Raw genomic sequence first — 25,585 nt, forward strand, 5'->3', positions numbered from 1 at the left:
GCCGGCTGTGCGCGGAGATCCAGGCTGAGGCGGAGATCTGGAGTCCCCGGCGCCTTTCTCTCCAGCAGGGCTGGAGGGTTGGGGGACGGCCGCTGAGCGACCCTCTGGGGAGGGGGGAAAAGAAGGGGTGCAAACCCCTCGGGTCCTAGAACTGAGAGGGGGCGGAGGAACAGACAGCCCGCTCCTCGCGCGGCGCATCCATCCTCCAGGGCTTGACCAGTACTCTCTTCACACCAAGACCCCTTTCTAGGGTTTCCAGTCCTGGCGCCTCTGGGAAGGGGACCCCTGCCCGGCCGTGCCCCGCCCCCGGCCCCCGCCCCGCCGACGTCGCATTAGCATGAGCGACGCAAGTGGCCCGGGCACCACTCGGGGGCCGAGACTCGCCGCGTCACAGCCCCGAGTGGAAAGGAAAAAAAGAGGAGGCGGAGGAGGAGGAGGCAAGAGCCGACGCGAAGGGAGGGGAGAGCGGCGGCGGGGCGAGTGAGCCAGCGGGCGGGCGGCAGCAGCATGCCCTTCGGCCCGCGCGGGCGGCCTTTCAACGCTTCGGGGACCGCGCCTGACGAGCCCAAGGCGCCGCGCGCTCAGTCTCTGGCCCCAGCCACTCGGCGCGCCCACCTTCCCTGACAGCCCCCGAGCCCAGCAGCGGCGGGTCCGGGCTTGGCTGAGAACGGCCGGAGGCGTCTCGCCGGACAGGGTCTTTGCCTTTCCCGGGACAACGGGTCATGAGCCCTGCAGCCACCTGAGACACAGGGGGCGCTGCGCCGCGCGGACCGCGCCCGCGAAGTTCCGTGCCCTCGGCTCTGCACTGCAGGGCGCCCGCGCCCAGGCGGCCCCAGCGGAGGCGTCCTCGGAAGAGCGGAGGAGTAGAGGCAATGGAACCCGCGGCGCCCGCGGGCCAGGCCCGGGCGGCAGCCAGCAAGCTGTCGGAGGCGATGGGCGCAGTGCTGCAGGATCCTCGGCGGCAGCGGCGCCTGGTGCTGGTCATCGTGTGCGTGGCTCTCTTCCTGGACAACATGCTGTACATGGTCATCGTGCCCATCGTGCCCGACTACATTGCCCACATGCATAAGGCCGGCAGGCCCACCACGAGCCCCAAAGTGCACACCCTGCAGGCGCCCACTCCAGCCAGTGGCAGTGACAACATGGGCAACACCTCAGAGTCCCCGACGGAGAGTGAGGACGTGAAGATCGGGGTGCTGTTTGCCTCCAAGGCCATCCTGCAGCTGCTGGTGAACCCCCTGAGTGGGCCCTTCATTGACCGTATGAGCTACGACGTGCCGCTGCTTATCGGCCTGGGCGTCTTGTTCGCCTCCACCGTGCTGTTCGCGTTCGCGGAGGACTATGCTATGCTCTTCGCTGCACGCAGCCTGCAAGGCCTGGGCTCAGCCTTTGCGGATACGTCCGGCATTGCCATGATCGCCGACAAGTATCCTGAAGAGCCGGAGCGCAGTCGTGCGTTGGGCGTGGCGCTGGCCTTCATCAGCTTCGGGAGTCTGGTGGCGCCACCCTTCGGGGGCTTCCTCTACGGGTTCGCGGGCAAGCCTGTGCCCTTTCTGGTGCTCGCCGCTGTTTCGCTGCTCGACGCGCTGTTGCTGCTGGTGGTGGCCAAGCCCTTCTCGGCCGTGACGCGGGCGCGAGCCAACCTGCCGGTAGGCACACCCATCCACCGCCTCATGCTGGACCCTTACATCGCCGTGGTGGCCGGGGCGCTCACCACCTGCAACATCCCCCTCGCCTTCCTCGAGCCCACCATCGCCACGTGGATGGAGCACACGATGGCGGCGTCTGAATGGCAGACGGGCATGGCCTGGCTGCCAGCTTTCGTGCCGCATGTGCTAGGTGTCTACCTCACCGTGCGCCTGGCGGCGCGCTATCCACACCTGCAGTGGCTGTACGGAGCACTAGGGCTGGCAGTGATCGGCGCCAGCTCTTGCGTGGTGCCTGCCTGCCGCTCCTTCGCACCACTGGTGATCTCACTCTGCGGCCTCTGCTTCGGCATCGCGCTAGTTGACACGGCACTGCTGCCCACGCTCGCCTTTCTCGTGGACGTGCGCCACGTCTCGGTCTACGGCAGCGTCTATGCCATCGCCGACATCTCCTATTCCGTGGCCTATGCTCTCGGGCCCATAGTGGCGGGGCACATAGTGCACTCGCTTGGTTTTGTGCAACTTAGCCTTGGCATGGGCCTGGCCAACCTGCTCTACGCGCCGGTCCTGCTGCTGCTGCGCAACGTGGGCCTCCTGAGGCGCTCCCGCTCTGAGCGCGACGTGCTGCTGGATGAGCCACCGCAGGGTCTGTATGATGCTGTGCGCCTGCGTGAGCGCCCTGTGGCCGACCCAGACGGCGCCCCTCGAAGCCCTTCGGGCCCCTTTGACGAGTGCGAGGACGTCTACAACAATTACTACACCCACAGCTAGCAGCCCAGCTACTCTCCCGAGCCATCCCCTCACCGCCCACCCCCCGGGTCAAGGTGGCTACTCTGTGAGAGTACTGGCCAGCTTAGACTCAAGGCCCACCCCTCCAACGAGTATCCGACACTCTCGCCCATCTTGATTTGCCTGCCGGGATCCCCCCACTTTGACCCTTTCTGTGTTTCCCTCCCTCTAGTCCAGTGGGACGTGGAGCACGGAAGCATACAAAACGATACACTCCTGGCAGAGATAAAGAGGTGCGCAAGCCGCCACCTCGGGGCTCCCCTGTGTAGAACGGTCCGTCTGTCTGTCTGTCTTTCCTTCCGTTCCTCTCAGTGCCAACTTAGCCCGCAGCACCGCGGTGCTTCCGGCCAGAATCAATAAACTATATCTGTTCGAGACCGAGTCTCTTTACTGATGAGGGTGGGCGGCCCGGCACAGGGCCAGGGCAGAGGGGAGGGCAGAGGGGAGGGTGAGCTGAGTCTAGCCCCGATCCAGGTCTGGCAAGCACTCGGGAAGCCTGTGGCTCTTGCTACCTGGTAAAGGAGATATGAAAGAAGCAAAACCAACAAGGGATCCCACCCTCAGACACCGTGTTGTACATGGCTCTCTTCCCTCGAGACAGCCCCTCCCTCCCAGTCCCAATGCAGCGCCCCAGGGCGACGCCCGAGGGAGCCTGAGGATCCGCTCCCTCCGGGTACGCTAGTCCCCGCCCCTTGAGGACACTCCCAGTGTCAGCCACTGAGCTCTGAAACGCCAGAGCCCCGCATCCTGCCCGGTCCAGGCTCCGGTGAGGAGTAGGGGCCGAGCTGTTCCGGGCAGAGATCCGCTCTCTGGAAAAGCGCTTGTGTCGTGTGTGCTCGTTAGAGAGTTAGGCTCTATCCTTCGAGGAGTGGGGGAACTGTTGATGTGTCTGCTGTGTCCTGGCTGTGCGGGTCTGAGCCGTGACTGAAGAGGGTGCCAGTGTGGGAGCTGGTGCCAACCCCCCACCCTTACCCCCACCCTTACCCTGGCCTTGGTGGAAGCAGCTGGCCAAGGCTGTCAGAATTCTCCCCACCTTGAGCGCAGGTCTCCGGAGCCGCAGGCCCCCGTTTGCAGGCCACTCCCAGTCCTGGAGCCTGCGGCCTGATGAAGGCCGAAGAGCCCTCCAATTCTGGCAAGGAGAGGCAGCAGAGTTGGGGTACGCCTGTGTATTAAACAATGCCTGCGAGAGTCTTCACTGCTGGTGTGTGCACGTCTGTCCTCGTCTGTGTGTTGGGCTGTGTTGCGTGCGTTTGGGCAGGGTCTGTCTTTGTGGGTCTGTCTGTATGTGTTGGTGTGTAAGGATCTGTATCTGGGGTGGGGGGAGGAGTGCTTTGTCTGGGAGGAGTGTCTATGAGCATCCCCAGGTCTGTATCTCCACACCCTCACCCCATAGTGCCAGCAAGGATGGGGTGGGAATAGAAAAGGAAGGAGGACCTGCAGTGATCAACAAACAGGATGATGATGATGATGATGATGATGATGATGATGATTTTGAAAGAAGTTGTGGTATGGTTTGAGCCTGGCCTAGACGGCGGGGAGGGCAGATTTCTCCAGACCCAACCCTTCCCAGGGTGGTGCAGACGCAACCGGGGCTTGGATAATGGAGTTGGGAGAGCGCAGCGACTGGGGATGGCTGGGCGGGGTGCAAAAGGCAAGGCGAGGTGGGGGGGGGGGGGGGCGGGAGGCAATGTTCTGCACACCCTTCCCCGGCCCGGATTCCGCTGCCCTTACACAAACTCATCCGGGAAGCCGTCCGAGCCGGGGCTAGGGGCCGGGAGATGGGATCGCCGTAGGGAGCCGCGGGGGCGGGGGCAATGAGGAAGAACGGGAGAGACGGGGTGGGGCTGAGGGAGGGAGGAAAGAGGAGAGAGGGGAGGGAGGAGGAACAGGAGGAGGGAGAAGACAAGAGCGGCCGGTTCGCCGGCAGCCAGTAGGGAGGCCGCAGGGACCCGGCGACGTCGGAGGCTCTAAGGTGGACAGAGGCCCCCACCACCGTACTGCTGACGCGCCCCTGGATCCCTTCTGGCTCACACTCGCGCCCCCAGTCTTGCTTGGTGCCGTGGAGCGGCGGCAGAGGCGGCAGATCCGAGGAGGGCAGGTGAGAAGGGCTGGGCTGGAGGACCGCAGCGCGGGGAGCAAGCAAAGCTCAGAGACCGGAGGGCCGCGGAGTAAGGACCGCGCCGGGGGCGAGAGACCCCAAGATCCTCGGGATTTCCGAGCCCTGAACTGAAGCGGCCGTCGGGGAACTGCCAGGAGACTGGGCTTCCGCGGCTCTGGCTCTTCCCCACCAGGAGTGGGGGCAGGGGGACAGGGAGCTGAACGGTGAGAAGTTAGGGGGAAAGGGCTTGGAGAGAACTTGACCATCAGGCTCCGAGGTTCCACGTGCATGTCCTCACTTCTCTCTTCTCCTAGATCCCCATCTGCTAAATGCCAAGGTCTGCACTTTCTGTGCCCAGTCAAGGCGTTGGCGGATCTCACCCAGCCAGACCCCTCTGAATCGCGGGTGAGCACCCAACTCTCGCGAAGTCGGAGGTGGGGAGCCACCGCAGGTGGCAAGTATGAGCTGGGTCCCAAGGAGTCTCTAGAGAGTACGGACTGCCTCTGTTGCCAGGGCGGAGCTGGGGTTGGGCCTCCTGGGCAGAGCAGAGACCCCTCCTGATAGTCCTCGGAAGCCATGCTGGTGGCAGCAGAGAGTGGAGAGCACCAGAGACAGAAAGATACACACACATACACATACGCCTCCTTGTTGTGGGCCCATGGCCCAAGGAGGGAAAGCAGCTGCTGCCTAACAAGGACCAGGCCCTCCCATTTGGTCCCCAGGAAGCTGTCCCTGCTCCAATCTTACACCTTTCCAAGATACGGGGTCTCCAAGAGCACTAGGGCCTTTACCAACTTGCCCTTGCCCTCAACAACCTTTCCAATCTCCGCGGTGCTGTGATAGACCCTAACTTGGATGCTGCTGCTTTTATGTTACTGGGAGTGGGAGCAGCTACTACCCTCCAGGGAAGGTCCAGGGACCACCTAGTCTGTAGCATCCTGACAAAGTGTTCACATCTCTGCCTATAGTCTCTGCCTAGCACTGCCAAGAAGGCTAGGTTCCTCCATTCTGGAGCCTGATTCATCCATCTTTCTGGATGCTCTGCCCTTGGGTCAACTGTGCCTGGACCCTGGCTCCCACCTGGGCCATGCTTGCCTGGGGGGTGGGGGAGGGCGCAGGGATAAAATGGGCTAAGCGTCAGCTTTCTGCTCTTGGGAGAGAATAGGCAATGGGTGAGTGGAAATCATGGATGCATGGCTCTGAGGCTTATGCTTAGCGCATTCTCTGAAGGTAGAAGGTAGCCTTAAAAATAGGCCTTTGCCCCCTCTTGGCCTGTGTCACTTGTACTGTGAATAAAAAATTAATCCTCTTCTCTCCAGGTTGAGTCAGGTGGTCTCTAGGGGCCTGGACTGTGCAGCTGCCCTGTCCCATCTCCCTCAGCATTCCCATGCCACCTGCTCTAGGAGCCTGGGAACCAAAGATTGCCTAAGTCCAAGTCTGTCCAGCAGGCCCCAGGGTCCTCCACTCCCACCCTTGCCTTGGCCAGAGGCCAGGCTCCCAGTCAGCCCAGAGTGCTCCTGGAACCCACAGCCTTAGAGGACCTGTGTTCATTTACACATGCATTGATGCATGCGTGCGTTCCTTTTACTCAGCTACCCAGCACTGATCCTACTCCATGCTAGTCATGCAGCTAGGTCCCAGAGATGAAGCACTGAACACAACAGGAGAAGCTCACAGTCTAGTGGGAAAGAGAGATTTTAATCAGCAAAACGGGTATCTGTTGGGTCCAAGGCAGGAACAAAGCAAGTGCTCCAATCCTTATGGATTTGGAGTGAGCGAGTCCAGCCCCGCTCCCTCCCACTCTGCTCTGAGGTGGTAGGTTGAGCCTGGGTGGCAGTCTTATGGAGTAGGGACCACCTAAAAGCTCACTCTAGACCCCACTCTATCCCATCTGGGGACTCAGAAAGGACACTGTGGTCAGGGGGCCTGGTCCAGAGATTGGGAGATTGGGACCAGGTCTACAATGAGGCCCTGTGTATTTGGGGCCCATGTCCAGCTCTAGCCTCTTCACAGGGTGGGGGTGAAGGGTCCATGTAGCTTTATGTGGCTATTGTGCTGATGCCCTTCTGCTTCTTGGTCCCCAGGTCTGCACTTCTGCTTCCCCAGCCAGGAGTCACCAAGATGCCCATACTGGAAAAAGCTCCCCATAAGATGGCAGCAAAACCGCCCAGCAGTGAGGAGGAGTCTGTGAGTGACTTTTGGAGCTCTCTCCTTCATCCCTGTTCTCCCTACTCACATACTCTTGCTTCCAGAACAGTCCTGTGTGAGACTAGCCCCCAACCCTGCACTCTCCAGGGCATGAAGTCCAGGCTGCAGTCCTGCTCTGAGCCCACTGAGGAGCCTGGGAACGCCTCGAAGGGCTGGGAGTGGTTTCAGGGGATGCTGATGGAATTCTGAGAGCCACACTTCCTAACCCCAAAGCCAGGAAGAGCCCTTGACCTGGGCCAGGTACTCTCTCTTCTCCCAGGGCTTTTTCTCCTCCCCAAGTTCCACTTCCAATGGCTTTGAGCCTAGTGGAGTTGCCTTAGGGTGAGGCTGAATTTCTACCTTAAGCCAGGTCACCTCCCAGTCCCGGCTACTGTTACTGGTTCAGCCCTGGAGCCTTGGGCATCTCTTCCCCACTGGTTTAGGACAATGCCACCCCTCCTTAGGCAGGCATCCTCCTTCCTTACCTTCTTAAGTGATGGAGCAGCTTATCTAGTCTGTGAGTTGTTGCAGTGCTGGCCCCTCTGCTAAGTTAGTCTTCTTGCCACTTCTTTACCCAGGGCTTCATTTGAAATCCTGATCAGAACTTTTAGGCTTCTACCCATGACGCTGCTCACCATGTTGTTTGTCCTGACTTTTGCAGCCCACAAACATCTCTGTTGTTGAGTGTTGCCATGGCATGTCCCTCCCATTGAAATGTGGCTTCCCTGGGAGCAGGCCTTTTCTTTCCATTGTCCCTAAGTCCAGTCTAGGGCCTGGTTCACATGAACTTCCCAGGAAATGTGTACTGACCTGGGACCCTAGTGTCCAAAGACCCTCATTAGTACACCTCCCTGCCTCTATCTAGCCCCAGGTGTGGGCCAGAAACCTAGGAGAGTCTGGGGAAGAGCCCCATGGGGCTACGACATGTGAGCAGAGATTTTCTGCCTCATTCCATTTTACCCATCGCTGATTCCCCATAACTCTGAGTCCCAGCACCCTGTCAGAGCCCTGAGGAAGGGTGACCTGTTTCTAGCTGGGACCCCAGCCAGGCCTGCTGGCACTCTTGGAAAGGCCACCAGCTGGGCTTGGCTTTCTGCAGGTACTTGCCCACTCACCCACCAGAGAGGCCTCCAGACCCCAAGACAGGGGAGGGGGAACCAGAGCAGCTGGATGGGGGTCTGGACCTGGCTCTCTTGAAGTGGGCTGAGGAACCTGGAATGCTACCCAGACCACCCTGGTCCTTGAGAGTTCCCTGGGGCAGGATAGCACATAGTTGGCACTGACACCCTCCTCCCTCCCCCTAGAGTAGTGAACTCTAAAGACAGGATGAGGCAGGCAAGATTCTCATTCATTCATCAGCACAGGCTCCCGTGGTTGGTCCTTGTCTGCCAAGGGCCACTTGGGGAGGGCCTCAACCCATGCAGCGGCAGGAGCAAAGCAGAGGCAAGCTTTGAATGGACCCCTTTACTCCACAGCCTGCCAGGGGTGGAAATTCACTGTCACCCCCACCCCAAGGGGAAAAACCCCTGAAAGAAGGTGACTACCTACTGCCAACTTTGTAAACTTTATCGGTAATATGAAAAGTCCTGGTTTCTGACTGTAACTAGCTTAGTGAGGAAGAAGGAAAAGGAGGAATGGAAAAAGGACCAAGGAGGAAGGGAGAGAACAATCTAGGAGGAAGAAGCAGAGTGGATGTTGGATGAAGACTGATTTCAGGTCCCAACTCTGCTATCATATTGCTGGGTGACCATGGACTAGTTTCTCCACTCTTTGGGCTTCAGTTTCATCTGAAAATGGAAGGAAAATCCCTGCCCAGGTCAGCCGTAACATGGTTGAACACAAGCATGAGATCCCTGGGTGAACACAGCTGGTAAATTAGGAAGCATGGCATCCAGAAAGGGGAGACATTGGTGGAGAGTTCTATTCAGACTCTCTCCACACTTTGGGAGTCCCCAGAAGTTATGGGTTTCCTTTTAGGAATCCCTTTTAGAGGGGGACAGTAACATCATAACATTTTATGATGTGCTTATCTGGGGCCAGTGGTTTCTCTCATTTAATTCTGTCTGTGCTCCACTCAGGTAGGAATTGTTATTTATGTCCTATGGATTAGGAAGCTGGGGCTCAGAAAGGCTAAGATAGGAAGAACATCCACAGCACTCTCTGTTCTCCCTCCCCCGCCCTGTACCCACATGGAGCAGAATGGGGCTCCTGGCTTTCATAACTGGGAAGGGCTTAGTAAGGAGCCAGGACATGAGTCACCTTCTTAGGAAACAACTTGCAGGATTCTGAACTATGCCTCCCGCCATCTTTCACCTGTCCAAATCTCTCCATTAGTATTATACCCTTTGGGTCCAGAGATCAACTGACTTCTGAAGCCCCAGCTGGAAACAATCCCTAAATTAAGAGTGATAAGTATCCAATATCAGTAACAGATCTGTTTCATCTTAGACCCATTCCTTGTGATTTAAAAGCACTTTTCACATAGGATCTGTTTGATCCTATGAGAGGTGGAGGTTATTATCCCCATTTTACAGGAGGGGAAACTGAGGCACAAAGGTGAGGTGGTTTGCTTAAGATTACACAGCTGGTTAGCAGCAGGGTCAGTGCATGAACCCAGGTCTGTCTGGTGCCAACATCAAGGTATTTTCCTCTACACTTTATCCCCTCGTGGGGGCAGGACTGGGGTACGAGAAAAAAACAAATAGAAGTTTCCTAAGTTCATAATTCTGCTGAGCTGAGCCCTGGAAATAGGCAAGACCCAGAGTGTAGAACAAGGATAAGGCCAGATGGAGACACACAGTGGGGATCATCTCACGGACAGGCATGGACCCCACACAAGAACAGGCATAGCAAGTGCTGGTGAACGCTCTCTTCCAGGAGTTGCCCAAACTTCCAGTGCCCCCACTGCAGCAGACCCTGGCCACTTACCTGCGGTGCATGCAGCACCTAGTACCTGAAGAACAGTTCAAGAGGAGCCAGGCCATTGTGCAGAGGTTTGGGGCCCCTGGTGGCCTTGGTGAGACCCTGCAGCAGAAGCTCCTGGAACGACAGGAGAAGACAGCCAATTGGGTAAGAGTTGCTGAGAGGGAGCAGACTAGGGCATGGGGGCAGACAAGGGACCCACAGGGTGGGGGGCAGGGAGCAGACACGGAGACAGGGATTTGGATGAGAGGCAGGTAGGTAACAAAGATGGACAGATGAAGGGATAGGGATGAGAGGAGAAACAGGGGGACAGCAAGGGACAGACAGGATGTGGGATGGGAGATAGGGATGGGACCAAAAAGGGACAGATGGGGATAGAGATAGAGTGCTGGGGAGAGACAGGATATACAGGTAGAAGACATCAGGGGTTGCGGATGGGGGACAGACAAGGACAAGGATGGAGGACAGATGGGGGATAAGGAAGGGGAACAGGGGTGGGGGCAGCAGGAGATAGAAATGGGGCAATAGGGAAAGACAGGGTACAGAGATGGAGACAGATGGGGGACAGGGATGGCAGATAGTGATGGGGTGGCAGAAGATAGAGGTAAGTTCAGGGAAACAAAGAAGGGTGAAAAGCATGAACAAGACACACATAAAGATGGGCAGAGAACAGGGATGAAGTACCAAACACCCAGAATGGGAAACTGGGATGGAAGAGAAGGATGGCATGGGGCAAAAATGAAGGATAGTCACGGTGGGCTGGAGAGCACACAGGCCCTAGCGCATCACTAGGGCTCCATGTGCATTTGCGGAATGAACGAACAAAGTCCATGGTCCAAGAAAGTGTCTCGGTTGTCCCTTGGGCCTGCCAGGATGGGACTGGGTGCTCTCGAGGCAAGGTGCCTTTGTTCAGAGGGGCGTGTGTGACCTTGCGGGGTAATGGCACCCCTCCCGTTTTCCCCAACAGGTGTCTGAGTACTGGCTGAATGACATGTATCTCAATAACCGCCTGGCCCTGCCTGTAAACTCCAGTCCAGCTGTGATCTTTGCCCGCCAGCACTTTCAAGATACAAATGACCAGCTAAGGTGAGGAGGCCACCATGCTCCTGAATTCACAGCTTGAGAGCCTGCCTGGGGTCCTGGCTCCAGTAGCAGGAAGGAAAGGTCAACGCTTGTGCCTTGGCTGAGATTTCTGAGACCAAATGCCTCTGAGACAGAGGCAGTCCAGGCTATGGGTTTGGGAAATTGGTTAGATGAGGCTACAATATGAGTGACAAACACAGGGTCTTCCTCGGAATATATTTATTTGAGGTGGAGTGGTCAGTAAATGGAGGTCATGGGCCCCCAGGTGTCCCCATGGCATTCTTGACCTGGCTGAGGCCCTGGAAGGAGGTATGCATCTCTGCCCTACCAGTACTTGAGTCTTGGGCTTGTCACTGGGATGCACTGCACCAGGCTATCTAAACAGAGGCTCCAAGGGGGTGGAAATGGTTCCTTCCTGCCAGCTGCCGCCGCCAGAGCCTTTTCCATCTGCTGCAATTTCAGGGCTCACTGAGCCACGGGAATGGCCTCTGGGCCCACTGATGTTGATGGGGGGGTGGGGGGGAGTTTACACAGGGATGTGGCAGGGAGGAAAGGTCTCCCTACAGGAGTCTCTTAGAGCCAAATCCAATGTGGCACAGCATCGGGACAGTTCAGAGAGGAAAAACCAACCAAACAAAAGAGGCAGGGCCTACCTTGGCCTGTGGGCAGGGCTCAGCTATGCTAGTTAGACCCCCATCCCCTCCTTCCTCACTGAGACTAGCCCAACTGACTGCTGGTCAGGCAGCCTGCAAGCCTGGACTTCCCATGCCAGTAGGAAGTATGCAGATAAATGGATGAGCAGCTGCTGAAAACAGTTCTCCAACTGCTTACAAGGGGACATTTTTCCTCCTTAAGCCAGGGCCATCACCCATGGGCAGTTAAGATGACATGGCCCTGTGGCACAGTTCTCTGGTGACTCTTTTCCTCCTGGCACTTACTTTCATCTTCATTAGCACCGAATGAAATTGACTTTTCCTGGGAGACTGGATTTCCCCAAACCCAGGTTCCTTTTCCAGTTCAGCCCCAGCACTGGTCTTTCCTAGGGCGAAACCCACCCCTGACCATCCAGCCTTCTCCTGCCTGCTCTGTGGCCTCTGCTCGTTTTCTCTCCCTCCTCCTCCTCCTCCTCCTCCTCCTCCTCCTCCTCCTCCTCCTCCTTCTCATTCACCTTCTGCTTTCCTCTCCTCCTCCCAGTTAGCTCCACAGGACCATTTTTAATCCAAGGCTTGTGAAGGACTGACAGCATGGTACGAGGGAGGGGGGTGGGCAGGCAGCAGGAATCCCATCAGATTAGTGTACCACTGAGGCCTGGCATCTGGAGGGTGGTCCTGAGTTTGGGAGAAAGGAGGTGGAGGGGAGGGAGAGGAATGTTGGAGAAAGGGAAGGGGCCTGAGCCCCTGAGAGGAGAACTTAAGGCTTCATGTGTCTCTGCAGGTTCGCAGCCAACCTCATCTCTGGCGTGCTCAGCTACAAGACCCTGCTGGACAGGTAGGATGGGGCCCAGGCTGGGAAGGGCAGAGCCCTGTTTTGGCACAGCCTGTTGAGTCATCTGTCTCCCTGCTACACTAGTCAAGGAGCAACCAGAGGGCAGAGACCTTGTCTTTTTCAGCTCTGTGTTCCTGGCTCATGTCATAGAGCAGGTGGACCAACCCCCCTCCCCGCCCCCGCCCCAGCTCCTGCAGCATCAGGATAACCTTTACCCCAGCTGACCCAACCATTAGTGGTTCCTCTTCCTAGGGTAAGCACTCTCCTTCCTTGATCTCTTTAAAATGCACCCCCACTCACACACTCTACCAAAATGAATTTGCAGAAAAATGGTACAGAGGTACAAAATACACAACCACATATCTTATGTTTACTATAGATTCAATAGACATAAAATTCCTCCATCAAATTGCTGTAGAAGTTTCTGAGAGCTCCCACCGATTCCTATGGTTCAGTGTGGCACCTGCACGTTGAGCAGCAGGGCCATGGAACACCCTACCCTCACTCTGCCCCAGCTCATCTTGGGGCTGCCTCTTCCCCTCAAGGCTCAGCTTACATATCTGGTCCTTATCACCCTGTCTCATTATCCAAAACCTTCCCATCTATCAACTTGCTGCTTATTGCCTATGTTCCACCTACATATCCCAGGACCTGTGCCCCATTAGAACAGGAGACTCGTGTTTTGCTTGCCACTATAATCCCAGATCCCAGAAAGATGCCACTATTACCCCCTGTGCCTGGCACAGAGGAATGCTCAATAACATTTGTTGCCTGAAAGGGAGGGAGGAGAAGTAGAGATGGAGGGAGGGAGGAGAGAAGAAGGAAGAGGAAGAGGAAGAAGAGAGAGGGACGGAAGAAGGAAGGACAGAGGAAAGAGATAAAAGCAGAGAGAAGGGAGAGGAGGAGGGGGAGGAAGTGGAGGAAGGAAGGGAAGAGAAAGAAAGAAGGAGGGAAGGGGAGACAGACAAAGATGAAGGAGAGGGGAGAGGGATGGAGGAAGGAGGAGGAATAGGGAAAGGAAGAGGAGGAGGAGGAGGAGGAGTAAAAGGTCAGGGAGGAAGTAGAGAAGGACACAAGATACGCTGAGACCACAGGAAAAAGAGAACTTTCTACCTTGAATTTAGAGAAGGCTTCTGGAAGAGGCAATGGAAGAGTAGGCTCTTAAAGGAGTGGAAGTTTTCCTAAACAAATTAGTTGAGTGCAGAGGTGGGGTGAAGGCATGCCAGGCAAAGATCAGCAGAAGCGAAGGCACAGGGCTGCCTGAGGCAGGGGTGAGGGAAACAATCAGAGGCTTGAGCAGACCCTGAGGGTGTCCATGGACCTTGGAAATGGGGCACTCCACTACTTTAAAAAGTGAGGAATCCAGCTCTCTTACTACCATCCTAACGCAGTTCTGGTTTTTGTGCCCTGCTTTGCCTGATCAAGTCTAGTAGAAGCAATTCTGATTCCCTGCCTCCCTCCCTGCTCTCCCTCTCCAGTCACTCCATCCCCACCGACTGTGCCAAGGGCCAGCTGTCAGGGCAGCCACTCTGTATGAAGCAATACTACGGGCTCTTCTCCTCCTACCGCCTCCCTGGCCACATCCAGGATACACTGGTGGCCCAGAAGAGCAGTGTCATGCCCGAGCCAGAGCATGTCATTGTGGCCTGCTGCAACCAGGTCAGTCGCCCCTCTCTGCTGCATCTCAGGCTTGGGGAGGGTGCATGAGTACTTACCCACTCCTATTTCACCAGGCATGCTCAGCCCGCTCTCAGAGGCAGACAGTGAGCTGGGACAGCATGACCCCAAAGTGGGGTTTCTTGATTCCTACTCAGTCCCATTTCTCTCCACGAATTAGATTTTAAGAACAAGGAGAGTCATCAATTGAGAATGACTTATGTGGGCTCTTATATGGGCCCTGACCAGCCAGGTCAACTCAAAAGAACTTCCTGGATGGACTGAGACCCTGCATGGCCTTAGCAACTCCTCATGAATCACCCAGGCTGTGGCCTTCCTGGAGACCACATGCAGACATATGGACAGCTTAACAGACTGCCCATCGGGACATCCATGTCCAGGCCTTAGGCTTGGCACTTACATGTATGCACCCCACCTGGTTCTATAGTAACCTTGCAGAGGGGCCTTTAAATCTCCATCTGAAAAAAGGGGAAATGGGACTTAGACAAGTTGAGTGGCCTGTCCAAGACTGAGAAGGACTCCCAGGCCTGGCCAATGCCCCATCTCCTGCAGCTCAGGTCTTCATACTGGGTTCCAGGAACCAACAAGGACCCATGGGGCCCCAGGGGATAGTCTTAGCATGAGGGCTCCTGACCCCTTACCAGTGCCCACTAGGCGATTTGGTCTGTATATTGAGACTCCACCTCATGATTTCATCTGACAAAAAGCGGTTTTGTTTAGGATTTGGTTTTTTTCTGGTTTGGTTTTGTTTTGTTTGGGTTTGCTTTGGTTTTTGAGTTTTGGTGGGGGTTTTTTGTTTTTTTTGTTTGTGTGGTTGGTTTTGCTAAAAACCTACCCCCCAGGATTCCCCTGCTATTTGTGCTACAATGTTTTCTTCTTGGGTTCATCTGACATTTTCTAGGATAGGAGCTCAGTGAAAGTCTGCCATCCTAGGTTAGCGTTCCCACTGGAAGCCCACATGACAGTTTAGCCACAAACAAGAAACTTTCTCCGTCTTCATTCAAAAGTCAAACTCATTTCCCAGCCCCTATGTGCTGCAGTATCCATCCATTTCAGAAATGCTCTTGGGGCTCCTGCTCAGAACCAGGCCACATGTATGCTTCTCAGGACATGGGACCAGGTACTTATGTCAACCAGCAGAAAAGGGATCTTGACTTGGGGCTAGATAAGACCTTTCACAAAGCCCAAGACTCTGGCTTCAAAGCTACTAATGATAGCTCACAGGTCTCACATACAAAGCACATGCATGTACACCTGTATATGGGCACACAAAGGGATAGAGCATTTTGTGTGTTATTTTTCCATTTGAATCTTCCTCTGCTTATCATTTGCTGACTTGCTTTTTTTTCTCCACTCACCAGTGTGTTTGAGATCTATCTCTAGCTGTATCTAGAGCTAGTTCATTCCTATTTACCAATGAGTAGACATGCATTAGATAAATAAACTCATTTAATTTAGCTGTTCCCCTTCTGAAGAACGCGTAGGCTGTCTCTACCATTTTGCTATTGCAAATAAGGCTTATATGCCCACTGCTTCACATATCTGGGCACAAGAGTGTATGTTTCTCCAAGCCTAAGGCTAAAGTATGCATTTATAAGAGTGACTGCTGAATCATAAGGTATGCACATTTTCAGTTTTGATAGACACTGCCCTCCAATAGCAATTGTACCAATTTATACTTAATTCCCCACAAACATAATAGTTTTACCTGAAGTAGGAACCATAGAAACAGGTTTTATTTTAGCTAAGGTTAATCTGGCCCTCTTTGATTTGGGGAAGCTTAGAGTCCAGCCCAGTCAACAGCATTTGGATAGGTCCCCAACATGTGACTTTTCAGGGAACCATCACATACCTTGAGCCTGAGTATCCCCTATCTATACGCATGTGTGAAGGCTCAGTGAAGGCCCTTCGCCTTGGGCCGGCTGCCATGAGTGACGTGTTTGACCTGTTTCCCCCACAGTTCTTTGTCTTGGATGTTGTCATTAATTTCCGCCGTCTCAGTGAGGGGGATCTGTTCACTCAGTTGAGAAAGATAGTCAAAATGGCTTCCAACGAGGATGAACGCTTGCCTCCAATCGGCCTGCTGACGTCAGAAGGGAGGAGCGAGTGGGCTGAGGCCAGGACGGTCCTCGTGAAAGGTTAGCAGCAGTGCCCAGCGCGTCTCCACGCTCATCTCATCCTCATGCCCATTGGCTTTCCTTCCTCCAGGGTTGCGCACCATGCCTCATCCCCATTTGCCATAGCATGGGGAGCTCAGGCCTCCCTCCAACTCAGGACCCTATGGAAAGTCAGCTGAGGCACCTGGAAGTTACAGGCACCTCGTTTTTCATCTGACAATATTCTAGCTTCCTGGGTGAGGCTGATGAGCACTGGAATCCTGGAAGGTCTGGGAATATTGAGGGACGGAAGTGTTGAGCTGGAGGAAGGCTGGCTACAATTAAGCAATTGTGTTTTACTGGTGGGCAGCAATGGTACCCATTTTAGGGGTCTGAGTCACTGGGAGAGCTGTCACCTGGAGGTCTGGGATGGAGCACAGCTCTGGGAGCATGGTTGGCTGCCTCCTTCATGTGATTTCTCAGTCCTAGAACTTTTCATCTTCAAGCTGACCTATCCTTGTGGCTGGCTTGCTGCTTTTATGAAAGTTTCCAAGCATTCCCACAAGAAAGCTGGTAATAGTCATAATAATTTTAAATCATCCTCCGGAAACTAATTTTCAAAGCTAAAGCCAGCCTTATTCCCAGGAATTGGATGGAGTGCTTTCCTTTTTTGCCTCTATTAGAGACTGGGGAATAAAAGGGAGGCTTCTGTGGACCTCCATCTGCCCCTGGGCTCTCATTTGGCCAGATGTCCATTCAGATTCCCTGAGTGTCTATCAGCTGAGAGTCTGGGCTAGGCCTAGAAAGTCTAAGAGGCAGAGAGGATGAAGCTACTGCCCCCAAGCAGCCCACTGGACAGGGTAAGGGAAGGCATGGGGGAGCAGATTCAGGTACACAGTAAGGCAGTATCTACCCATGTAAAGCAATAGAGACAGCAGGTACCAAATAAGTGCTCCGGGACTTCAGCAAGGAGAGGGAGCCCTTCCACTTGGGAAGCTTTTGAAAGATTTCATTGGAAGAGGTGTGAATTTTGCAAAGCGCTTAGACATGAGTGAGAAGAGCAGGAGGGAGGGATAGCAGGCTGGCTGTGGGCAAAGCCGACTGCCCAGCAGGGACATGTCTGCCCTGCCTGGTTCCACATGGAGACCAACCAGCCAGCAAAGATGGCCATGCTGGACGTGTTGAGAGAATGAAAAGGTGGTAGGGCCTGGGTCTCGGGCAGTAGGCACTTACATTTTCTGATCCCTCTCCCTAGAAAGTTCTTTTGCCAGGGTTAACTGGCTCCTTGCACCATCCAGAGCTCAGCTTAGGTGTCACTGGCTCAGACCCTCCTAGTGCATCCCCAACTCAGCACACTCTGTCACCTTGTCCTATTTTCTTACCTTGTTTGCATTTGTAACTCTCTGAAACCAGCATCTCATCTGTTTGATGCATGCTGATTATCTGCCTCCCTCCCCTAGTCTATGAGTTCTAGGGGAACAGGGGCCTCATCTGTTTGGATTAACTTTTCAATCTGCTGTGCCAAACACAGTTGGGCCCCAATGATATTTGTTAAATAAAAGAATGAAGGGTTACTAATGATACTAGGCCCTAGACCTATTGCCTACCTACCAGTTAATTCTTTTTCATTCAATTATTGGGTACCCAAGGAATGCTCAGTCCTAAATCAGGGGATGCATGGGACACAGGAGGGTGTGAGAGCTGACCCCATTCTCACAGACCTGACCACCAAATGGGGGAATTAATAACTTGTCATTGGGAAGTGAGTTAATTCCCTCAGGAGACCATAGTGTAATCAGATCCCACTCTCCTCCCCTCCAGGGACAGAGACAGGCATCAAACAATCGCCTTTGCTTCCAATATAGTTTCCACTTTATTAGCAGGCCAAGCTATCTCCCTGCAGTACTGACCGGGATTGCCTTGAGGTTTAAGTGCTTGGGCTGTGCTAATCGGAATTAATTTGTTAATGGCACTTGATCTGGCTTTCTGAATGGAAGTGCTGTTTCTGAGGGAAGTGTGACAGAAAAGAGGGGCCCACACGATTTCCCTTCGGAAATCCAATTAATCTGGTTAGCACTGACTGTGTCATCTGCACAGCAGGAAACCAGTCCTTCACAGAGACCCCCTTCCTGGAGCATCCCCTACCCACAGAAGGGAAGCCATTTAGGAAATGATTTCAGTATAGATGTGAAAGATCGTGGCAGCTTGGACTAAGGTTGAGAGTAAAGATGGAAAGACATGGGTGAGGTCCAGATATATTGCAAAGTAGAAGTAACAAGGAGGAAAAGAAAAGAGAATGGTTCCGAGGTTTTTGATTCAAGCAACTGAGTAGATGGTGGTACCATTCACTGAGATGGGAACCAGTTTGGGGAAGTGGCTGCAGAATGAAGTCCTTTCTAAGTGTGTCAGGTTTGAGATGCCTTGAGTCATCTAAGTGAAGATGTCAAATTAGATCTATGTGTCTGGAGCTCAAGACAGAGGTCAGTACAGAGACATAAATTTGAAAGCCATCAGCACATAAGTGATATTTAAAGTCATGGACCTGGGTGAGATCATCTAGAAACAGCAGAATGGGTCCTCGGAGGTCAGGTAGGGAAAGATACAAAGAGGATTGAGAAAGAGCAGCCCATGAAGTCAAGAGCAAAACCAGGAGATGAGTCACAAAGATTCAAATGGAAGGAGGAAGTGGCCAACTACTTGGAATGCTGTTGATGGCTCCAAGCAGAGCTGGACAAGAGGGGAGTCAGAGTTTGGCAACCCTAAGTCATCGGTGACCTTCACCAAAGTCAGGCTGGGGAGTAGGAAGAACAAATGGTTGCATGCTGATGAATGCGATCCAACAGCAGGAAGAAATTGTTGATGACACTGTCAATGAGTAAAATCAGTTAAGTGTGGATGACTCTTTTAAGACATTTTGGTATTAAAAAGGCAGAAAAATGGGGCTGTTCCTGGGGGTTGATGGGGGTCAAGGAAAATGTCTTTAGTAGGAGAGGCAAATGCATCATTGTATGTACACACATGTATGGAAGTACTTTGGTAAGAGAAATCATTAATGAGGACAGAAGAGATGAACAGACGCATGGGATTCTTGCAAAGGCAAAATGAGATGGAACCCAGAGAATAAGAGGCTTTGGTTGGTACCGGGAAAACCAAAAGCTGGGCCCGTGGTCCATGGGTCTGTAGCTGTGGTGGTAGGAATATGAGGAGGTACCTGACTGGTGGCTTCTAGTCTCAGATCAGCAGAGCTATGGCCATGAGCTGAGAGAGGCAGGGTGGGTTCTGAAGGCAAAAGAGAATGCAAGAAATAGCCTCTTGGAAAACTTGATGAGATTTATGGACTGTGTTGAGCTCATATTTGAGGGCTTGAGGGCCATACATTTTAAGAGAAACTAATTAGTATTGTTTCGCAATTTTTTTTCCTTACAATGTTCAGCTCCTCAGGTTCAGGCAAAGAGAAGTGGGTCATCAGATTCAGCTAAGGTAGGAGAATATAACCAAGGGAGAGAGGTGGAAGATAGGGCAAGGGAATAGTTACAGTATTGGAATCTGAAATGAGTAAAGAGGTGTAGTAGTCTGCTTGGGCCACCTTTGCAAAGTACCACAGCCTGAGTAGCTTAAACAGCAGAAATGTATTTTCTTACAGTTCTGAAGGCTAGAAGTCTGAGATCAAGGTGTGGACATGGTTGGTTTCTTCTGAGTCCTCTCTCCTTGGCTTGTCAATGGCCATCTTCTCCCTGTGTCTTCCCATGATCTTCCCTCTGTATGTGTCTGAGTCCTAATATCTTCTTATGAGGACACCAGATATATTGGATTAGGACCTCATTTTACTTTTACTACCTCAATAAAGACCCCATCTCCCAATACAGTCCTATTCTGAGAAATTGTGGGGGGGGGGGTTAGGACTTTAACTTGGGGACTTCGAGAGGACACAGTTCAGCCCATGACAGGAGGGAAGTAAAAAACAAAGGTGGATGATTGATAGTGGAAATAGGTGGTGGAGTTGATGATTTTTAGGGGTCAGTGAGATAAGACATGTTGCAGAGTGTGGAATAACAGAGCTTGTGAATCAGAAAGTCAAGAGTGTGGTCTGAGTGTGGGATGCTTAAGACTGAGACTTCAAAGGCATCAGTTCCTGGTAGTGATGAGCTCCCAGGTGTGATTGTGGGAGTGGATGCCAAGGTTGGACTGTTAAACGTGGAAGATTGAGGGACTGAGAAAGGAGGGTCCCTGTGGGCCAGATCCTCTGCACAGGTGTTCAGACTGGAGTGGTTATGGGGAGGAAAAAGGTGAACCAGGAGCCCAGATCTGCATGAGGGGGTGTTGTGAGGGAGTCAGGGGAACACAGCAACAGAGGGGTGACAATGATGGGGGTTAGAAGGTAGAAGTCTAATAGCTATGGCTCCAAAGGAAAAGCAGTGAAGACGTGTTCAGGAGCAGGAACAGGGAGAAGAAAGCCACCTACCCCACCTGGCACTGGGGTGCATGAATGTGAAGGAAAATAGTCTCCCGTGAGAGGACATAGGGAAGTGTTTCCCTCAGAGGGTGCCCCCTCCTGTTGAGGCAGAAGGTGAACAGAACACTTTCAGAAAAGATTGGCAATGCAAGGGGACTAGCCATCACTACTCAGATGTCATAAGGGGTTCAGGAAGGGGGAGAAGAGGGGAGTGAAAAATGAGCCCATGGAGGGGACTCATGGCATGGGAGTGCTACTGAGAGTCCCAGGGATGGTGGTGATCATTGCAAACAACACTCTCAAATCCTCAACTTCTGGGGAGGTACTCTCCTGGTTCCAGTGTGGTTGTGGGAGCTGGGGTGGGCATCTGACTCGCCCACAACAGTATCACAACTAGCACAATGGAAAGCCCAAGTCCCAAGGTCTCCACCTCCCTTCCTCGGACCTGGGCAGAGACCAATGCCCATGGGCACTGGGCCCAGGCAGGTGCTGTCTAACAAAAGGCTTCAGCCAAGCTGAGCTCCTCTTGTCATGGTGGAGGCCTGGATGGAGGCACCTGAGCTCAGACAAAATCGGCCCCTGAATTGTCATAGGGTCAACTGAGGCACAGTGGGGCAATTGATTTTATCAACTCTCTCCTTAGAAAACGGGACCCTGATCCTTCACCCTGCCTCCCAACCAAGACAGCTCCCACTGCCAGCCCACAGTTTCCCCCACCCAATCCTCTGCTATGACATTGAGAAGGTGGAGCTCACAGAGCAGTGGAGCCAGCTGTCTGCCATAAAGCCCATGCTCCCTCTCTGTACCCCATGTCTCCACACCCCCTTGACACTCCCCCAGCACTTCTTACATGAAATCTCTGAGAATATGTTACAAGACAAGTATGTGTATTGTCATCTATATCTTCAGCCTAATCATCAACAGCCAACACAGAATGCCCTCCTGGGGGTCCAAGAGCTAAGAAACCCAGCAGGACCATCACTGCCCCACAGAAGCCTGAGGTCTTTTTGGGAGACTGGAATAAGCAGAATTGTTAGAACAAGAGTGGACAGGATAAAACCAAAGGAGTGCCTCCAACAGGTGTCCAGAGGGAATTTGGGGACCTTACCCATCTGCCTGTCATAGCTCAGGAGGGCTTCCTTTGCCAAGTGGGACATGAGGCTAAGCCCAGGTGGGTTGAGGTGTGTGTGACTGGGGCTGGCCAACAACATCAGGATCATCTAGGGAGACCCTTAAAAAAGATTCTGGGGTCCCAGGGATTTTTCAGGGTGATAGGAGTGAGGCCAAGGAATTTGTTGTTGTTTTTTTTTTAAGTTTATTTATTTATTTTGAGAGAGACAGAGACAGTGCAAGCAGGGGAGGGGCAGAGAGAGGGAGAGAGATTGAATCCCAAGCAAGTTCTGCAATGCCAGCACAGAGCCCAAGCCTGGCAGAGCCTGATGTGGGGCTTGAACTCACAAAACTGTGAGATCATGATCTGATCGGAAACCGAGTCAGATGCTTAACCAACTGAGCCACCCAGGTGCCCTAGGAATCTGAATATATATTTTTTAAATGGCCTTGGACCACATCTTTCTTTCTTTTTTTTGTAAGTGTATTTATTTATTTTGAGAGAGAGAGAGAGAGAGAAAGTGCATATAAGCTAGGGAGGGGCAGAAAAAGAGGGAGAGACAGAATGCCAAGCAGTTTCCACACTGTCCACGCAGAGCACGACACAGGGTTCCAACTCATGAACCATGAGATCATGACCTAAGCCAAAACCAAGAGTCAGATGCTTAACCAGCTAAGCCACCCAGGTGTCCCAGGAATCTATATTTTTAAAATACCTTTGAATGCAATTCAGGTTGGGACCAACTTCTGCAGATATTAGCAGCTACTATGTATGGAGGTCCACCTTGATGCTGACCTTATCTTGGGCCCTTTCTGTCCCTTGCTTTCAGTCTTCAGTATAGCCTGTGAGGTGGGATTTCATCCCCACAGAACATAGGAGGCTGTGTCTCCAACAGGTTGAGGTAGTGTTCACCCTTACAGGTGGTCAGTGGTGGATCAGGGTATCTGTCCCCCAAGCCTGAGATCCTCAGGGCCTGGCAGGCAGGGTGGGATTTGGGGCCTCAGGAAGGGCATGCATAACCTCTCAGGACCTCCCTCCCTGCACAGCCTCGAAGCTTTGGCCTTCCTGAACCCAGGAGGTCCAACACTGTTATCCTGGTCTGGAAATTCAATTAGACATTCTGCCCTGAGTCTGGAAGACTACAGCACTTGTCAATTTGTAGGAAAAGGATAGCCAACTCAGAGAGCCCACACCCCCACCCTGGAGCCCGCTGGCTTTCCTGGGTGCTGCGTGGAGATCCTGTGAACAGACTTTGGGCAGATGCTTCTGTTTACACAGCGCCGTAAATATTTATCCCCAGCAGCCAATTAGAGCTGAGCCATTGCTTTCAAGGAGGGAACTGACAGAAGGCGGCTGCGTCTGGAGAAGGCCTCAGTCATGGTTTACAAGAACCACTCGGGATGGGCATTTTGCTATTTAAATATTGTCATCCAGAGATAGACAAGTCTGCTGATTTTAAAACCAATTACACATTAGCAATAACAGCCTTTCTGATTTAATTGGCCCAGAAATACCTCCTGGGCTCCCAAGGCTGAATGCTGTTTTCCTTCCTTGGGGGTAGGAGGGTGGTGTTGCAGGGGCCATTGTCCTCCCACAGTGGAAGCACGAAGGCTCCTGTGGATGAGGGTATCCAGACAGGGAGAGGCACAGGTTCAGGGGCAAGAGGCCTGGGCTTGACCTGGTTCTCCTTGCTGTGCCCTGGAGCCTGGTGTCCTAGGCCAGGACATGGGGATAGCCACCCTGCCCTGCAGACAGGACCGAGGGTTTGCAGAGGGACTACAAAGCAGGTGGTCTTGTGCCTGGTGCATAGAGGCTGTTTGCTAAATGATAACTCTTATTAGATTTGGGAAAACACTCTGGGGATGTTTATCCAAGGCCCACACACTTTATGGAAAAATCTGGTGAACTGCAAATGGATACCTGTTGAACGTCCATTTGGTCAGTGACAGTGACCCATGGCCTTAGACTGAATGGCCTGTACTCCTTGCCTCAGAACTCTAACCCTTATTAACTCCAAGATACCCTTGGAGGTGCTTCCCCTGGGCTCCCCACATGGCACATACTCTGTGTGCTTACACTCAGACACCTCTGTTATTTCCTTTCTTCTCAGATGCTGTGTCTCTGCCTCTCATTTTCCATTTTATGATATTTGGGGTACAAAGCAGGTGGGAAGTTTTTTTTTTTTTTTAATCTCCTGCCCTTCTCAACTCACCACCTCTCCCCTAATTCTGGAAGTGTGATAGCTCTTTAAATCGGCCTCTGTGGGAAGGGTATTTCAAACCCAGAAGAAAGAGCAGCTCTTGGTTCTTGAGGGTTTTTTTTTTTAATTAAATTAAACTTATTTGGGAATAATTATAGATGCACACACGCTTGTAAAAAATGATCTCCCCCAGGGGGGCAGCTGGGTGGCTTAGTCAGTTAAGCGTCTGACTCTTGGTTTCAGCTGGTGAGGTCATGATCTCACAGTTTGTGAGCTAAAGCCCCACATCGGGCTCTGCACTGACAGCTTGGAGCCTGCTTGGGATTTTTCTCTCCCTCCCTCTCTGCCCCTCCCTGGCTTGCTCTCTCAAAAAATCAACAAAAAACACAAAAAAACAAAAAAACTAGAAAAATAAAAATAATCTCACTGTACCCTTTCCCCCCAGTGCTAATATCTTGTAAAATTCTAGTATGATATCACAACCAGGATATCACAGCCCATTTCCCTTCCAACTCCATCCCTCCTTAACCCCTGGCAACCAGAATCTGTCTTCATTTCTAGAATGTAATTGTTTTCAGAACGTTATACAAATAGAATCATACAGTATGTAACCTTCTGAGACTGGCTTGTTTTCACTTGGCATAATTCTCTGGAGATTCATTCACACTGTCCCATGTCTCAATAGTTCATTCCTTTTTATTTATTCCTTGGTATGTAGTTGATATCATTCACCCATTAGAGGACATCTGAGTTGTTCCTACTTTTTGGCTATTCAAATAAAGCTACTATCGTATATAATAGCTGTAAAATGTGTAGTAGCTATTACTATAGTAGCTTTATTTGAATAGCCAAAAATTATATATTATAATTAATATATAATTGATATATAATTATATTTATATTATATATCAATTATATATATTTATATTATATATAAAGGTTTTTGTGCGATCATAAATTTTCATTTTAGGAAAAATGTCCAGGAATAAAATTGATATCTGCATGTTTAGGTTTTTTCTAAAATGTTTGTTTGTTGGTTGGTTGGTTGGTTGGTTGGTTGGTTGGTTTTGAGAGAGACAGCACTAGCAGGGGAGAGGCAGAGAGGGAGAGAATCCCAGGCAGACTCTGCACTATCAGTGTGGAGCCGTATGTGGGGCTCAAACTCATGAACCGTGAGATCATGACCTGAGCTGAAATTAGGAGTTGGATGTTTAACTACTGAGCCACCATGGTGCTCTGGTAGATTGACCATTTTGTTTTATGTAATGCCCCTCAATGTCTCTGGTAATTTTTTTTGCCCTGAAGTTTACTTAATCTGATATCAATGCAGCAACTCCTGCTTTCTTTTGATTAATGTTTGCTTGATATATCTTTTTCCTTTCTTTTACTTTCAGCCAGTCTATATCATTATATTTGATGTGAGTTTCTTATAGATAGAATATAACCAGGATGTCTTTTTAAATCTACTTTGTCAATTTCTATCACTGTAATTATTGATATGCTGGGATTTCATGTTAACATTTTATTTTTTGTCACCTCTGTTCTTTTTTTTTTAATTTTTATTTATTTTTTTAATTTTATTTCTTATTTTTTTTAATTTACATTCAAATTAGTTAGCATAGAGTGAAACAATGATGTCAGGAGTAGATTCCTTAATGCCCCTTACCCATTTAGCCCATCCCCCCTCCCACAACCCCTCCAATAACCCTCAGTTTGCTCTCCATATTTATGAGTCTCTTCTGTTTTGTCCCCCTCCCTGTTTTTATACTATTTTTGTTTCCCTTCCCTTACGTTCATCTGTTTTGTCTCTTACAGTCCTCATATGAGTGAAGTCATAT

General features: G+C 52.1%; 2 protein-coding genes across 3 annotated transcripts in view; both read left to right on the plus strand.

Annotated features, from left to right (window-relative positions):
• Positions 1-327: 327 nt before the first annotated feature.
• Positions 328-2,812, plus strand: SLC18A3 (solute carrier family 18 member A3). The gene has a single exon (XM_040485724.1). The coding sequence runs from the start codon at positions 873-875 to the stop codon at positions 2,415-2,417; it is 1,545 nt and encodes a 514-aa protein (XP_040341658.1). The 5' UTR covers positions 328-872; the 3' UTR covers positions 2,418-2,812.
• Positions 2,813-4,321: 1,509 nt separating this feature from the next.
• CHAT (choline O-acetyltransferase) overlaps positions 4,322-25,585 on the plus strand; it is a 45,178-nt gene continuing 23,914 nt past the window's right edge. Inside the window, exons 1-8 of one of the 2 annotated variants that reach the window (XM_040485725.1) lie at positions 4,322-4,533; positions 4,848-4,938; positions 6,618-6,720; positions 9,598-9,789; positions 10,610-10,728; positions 12,160-12,213; positions 13,689-13,869; positions 15,848-16,025. In XM_040485725.1, the coding sequence (XP_040341659.1) occupies positions 6,655-6,720; positions 9,598-9,789; positions 10,610-10,728; positions 12,160-12,213; positions 13,689-13,869; positions 15,848-16,025 (790 nt within the window). In that variant the 5' untranslated portion in view covers positions 4,322-4,533; positions 4,848-4,938; positions 6,618-6,654. The remainder of the gene's footprint in view (positions 4,534-4,847; positions 4,939-6,617; positions 6,721-9,597; positions 9,790-10,609; positions 10,729-12,159; positions 12,214-13,688; positions 13,870-15,847; positions 16,026-25,585) is intronic. The other variant, XM_040485726.1, reaches the window with a different exon arrangement.

This window comes from Herpailurus yagouaroundi, unplaced genomic scaffold (genome assembly GCF_014898765.1).
Source record: "Herpailurus yagouaroundi ecotype Mexico unplaced genomic scaffold, PumYag 163, whole genome shotgun sequence".
NCBI lineage: Eukaryota > Metazoa > Chordata > Mammalia > Carnivora > Felidae > Herpailurus > Herpailurus yagouaroundi.

Coding starts and splice junctions, on each gene's coding strand:
- SLC18A3 (XM_040485724.1), top strand. CDS start 873: ATGGAACCCGCGGCGCCCGCGGGCCAGGCCCGGGCGGCAGCCAGCAAG.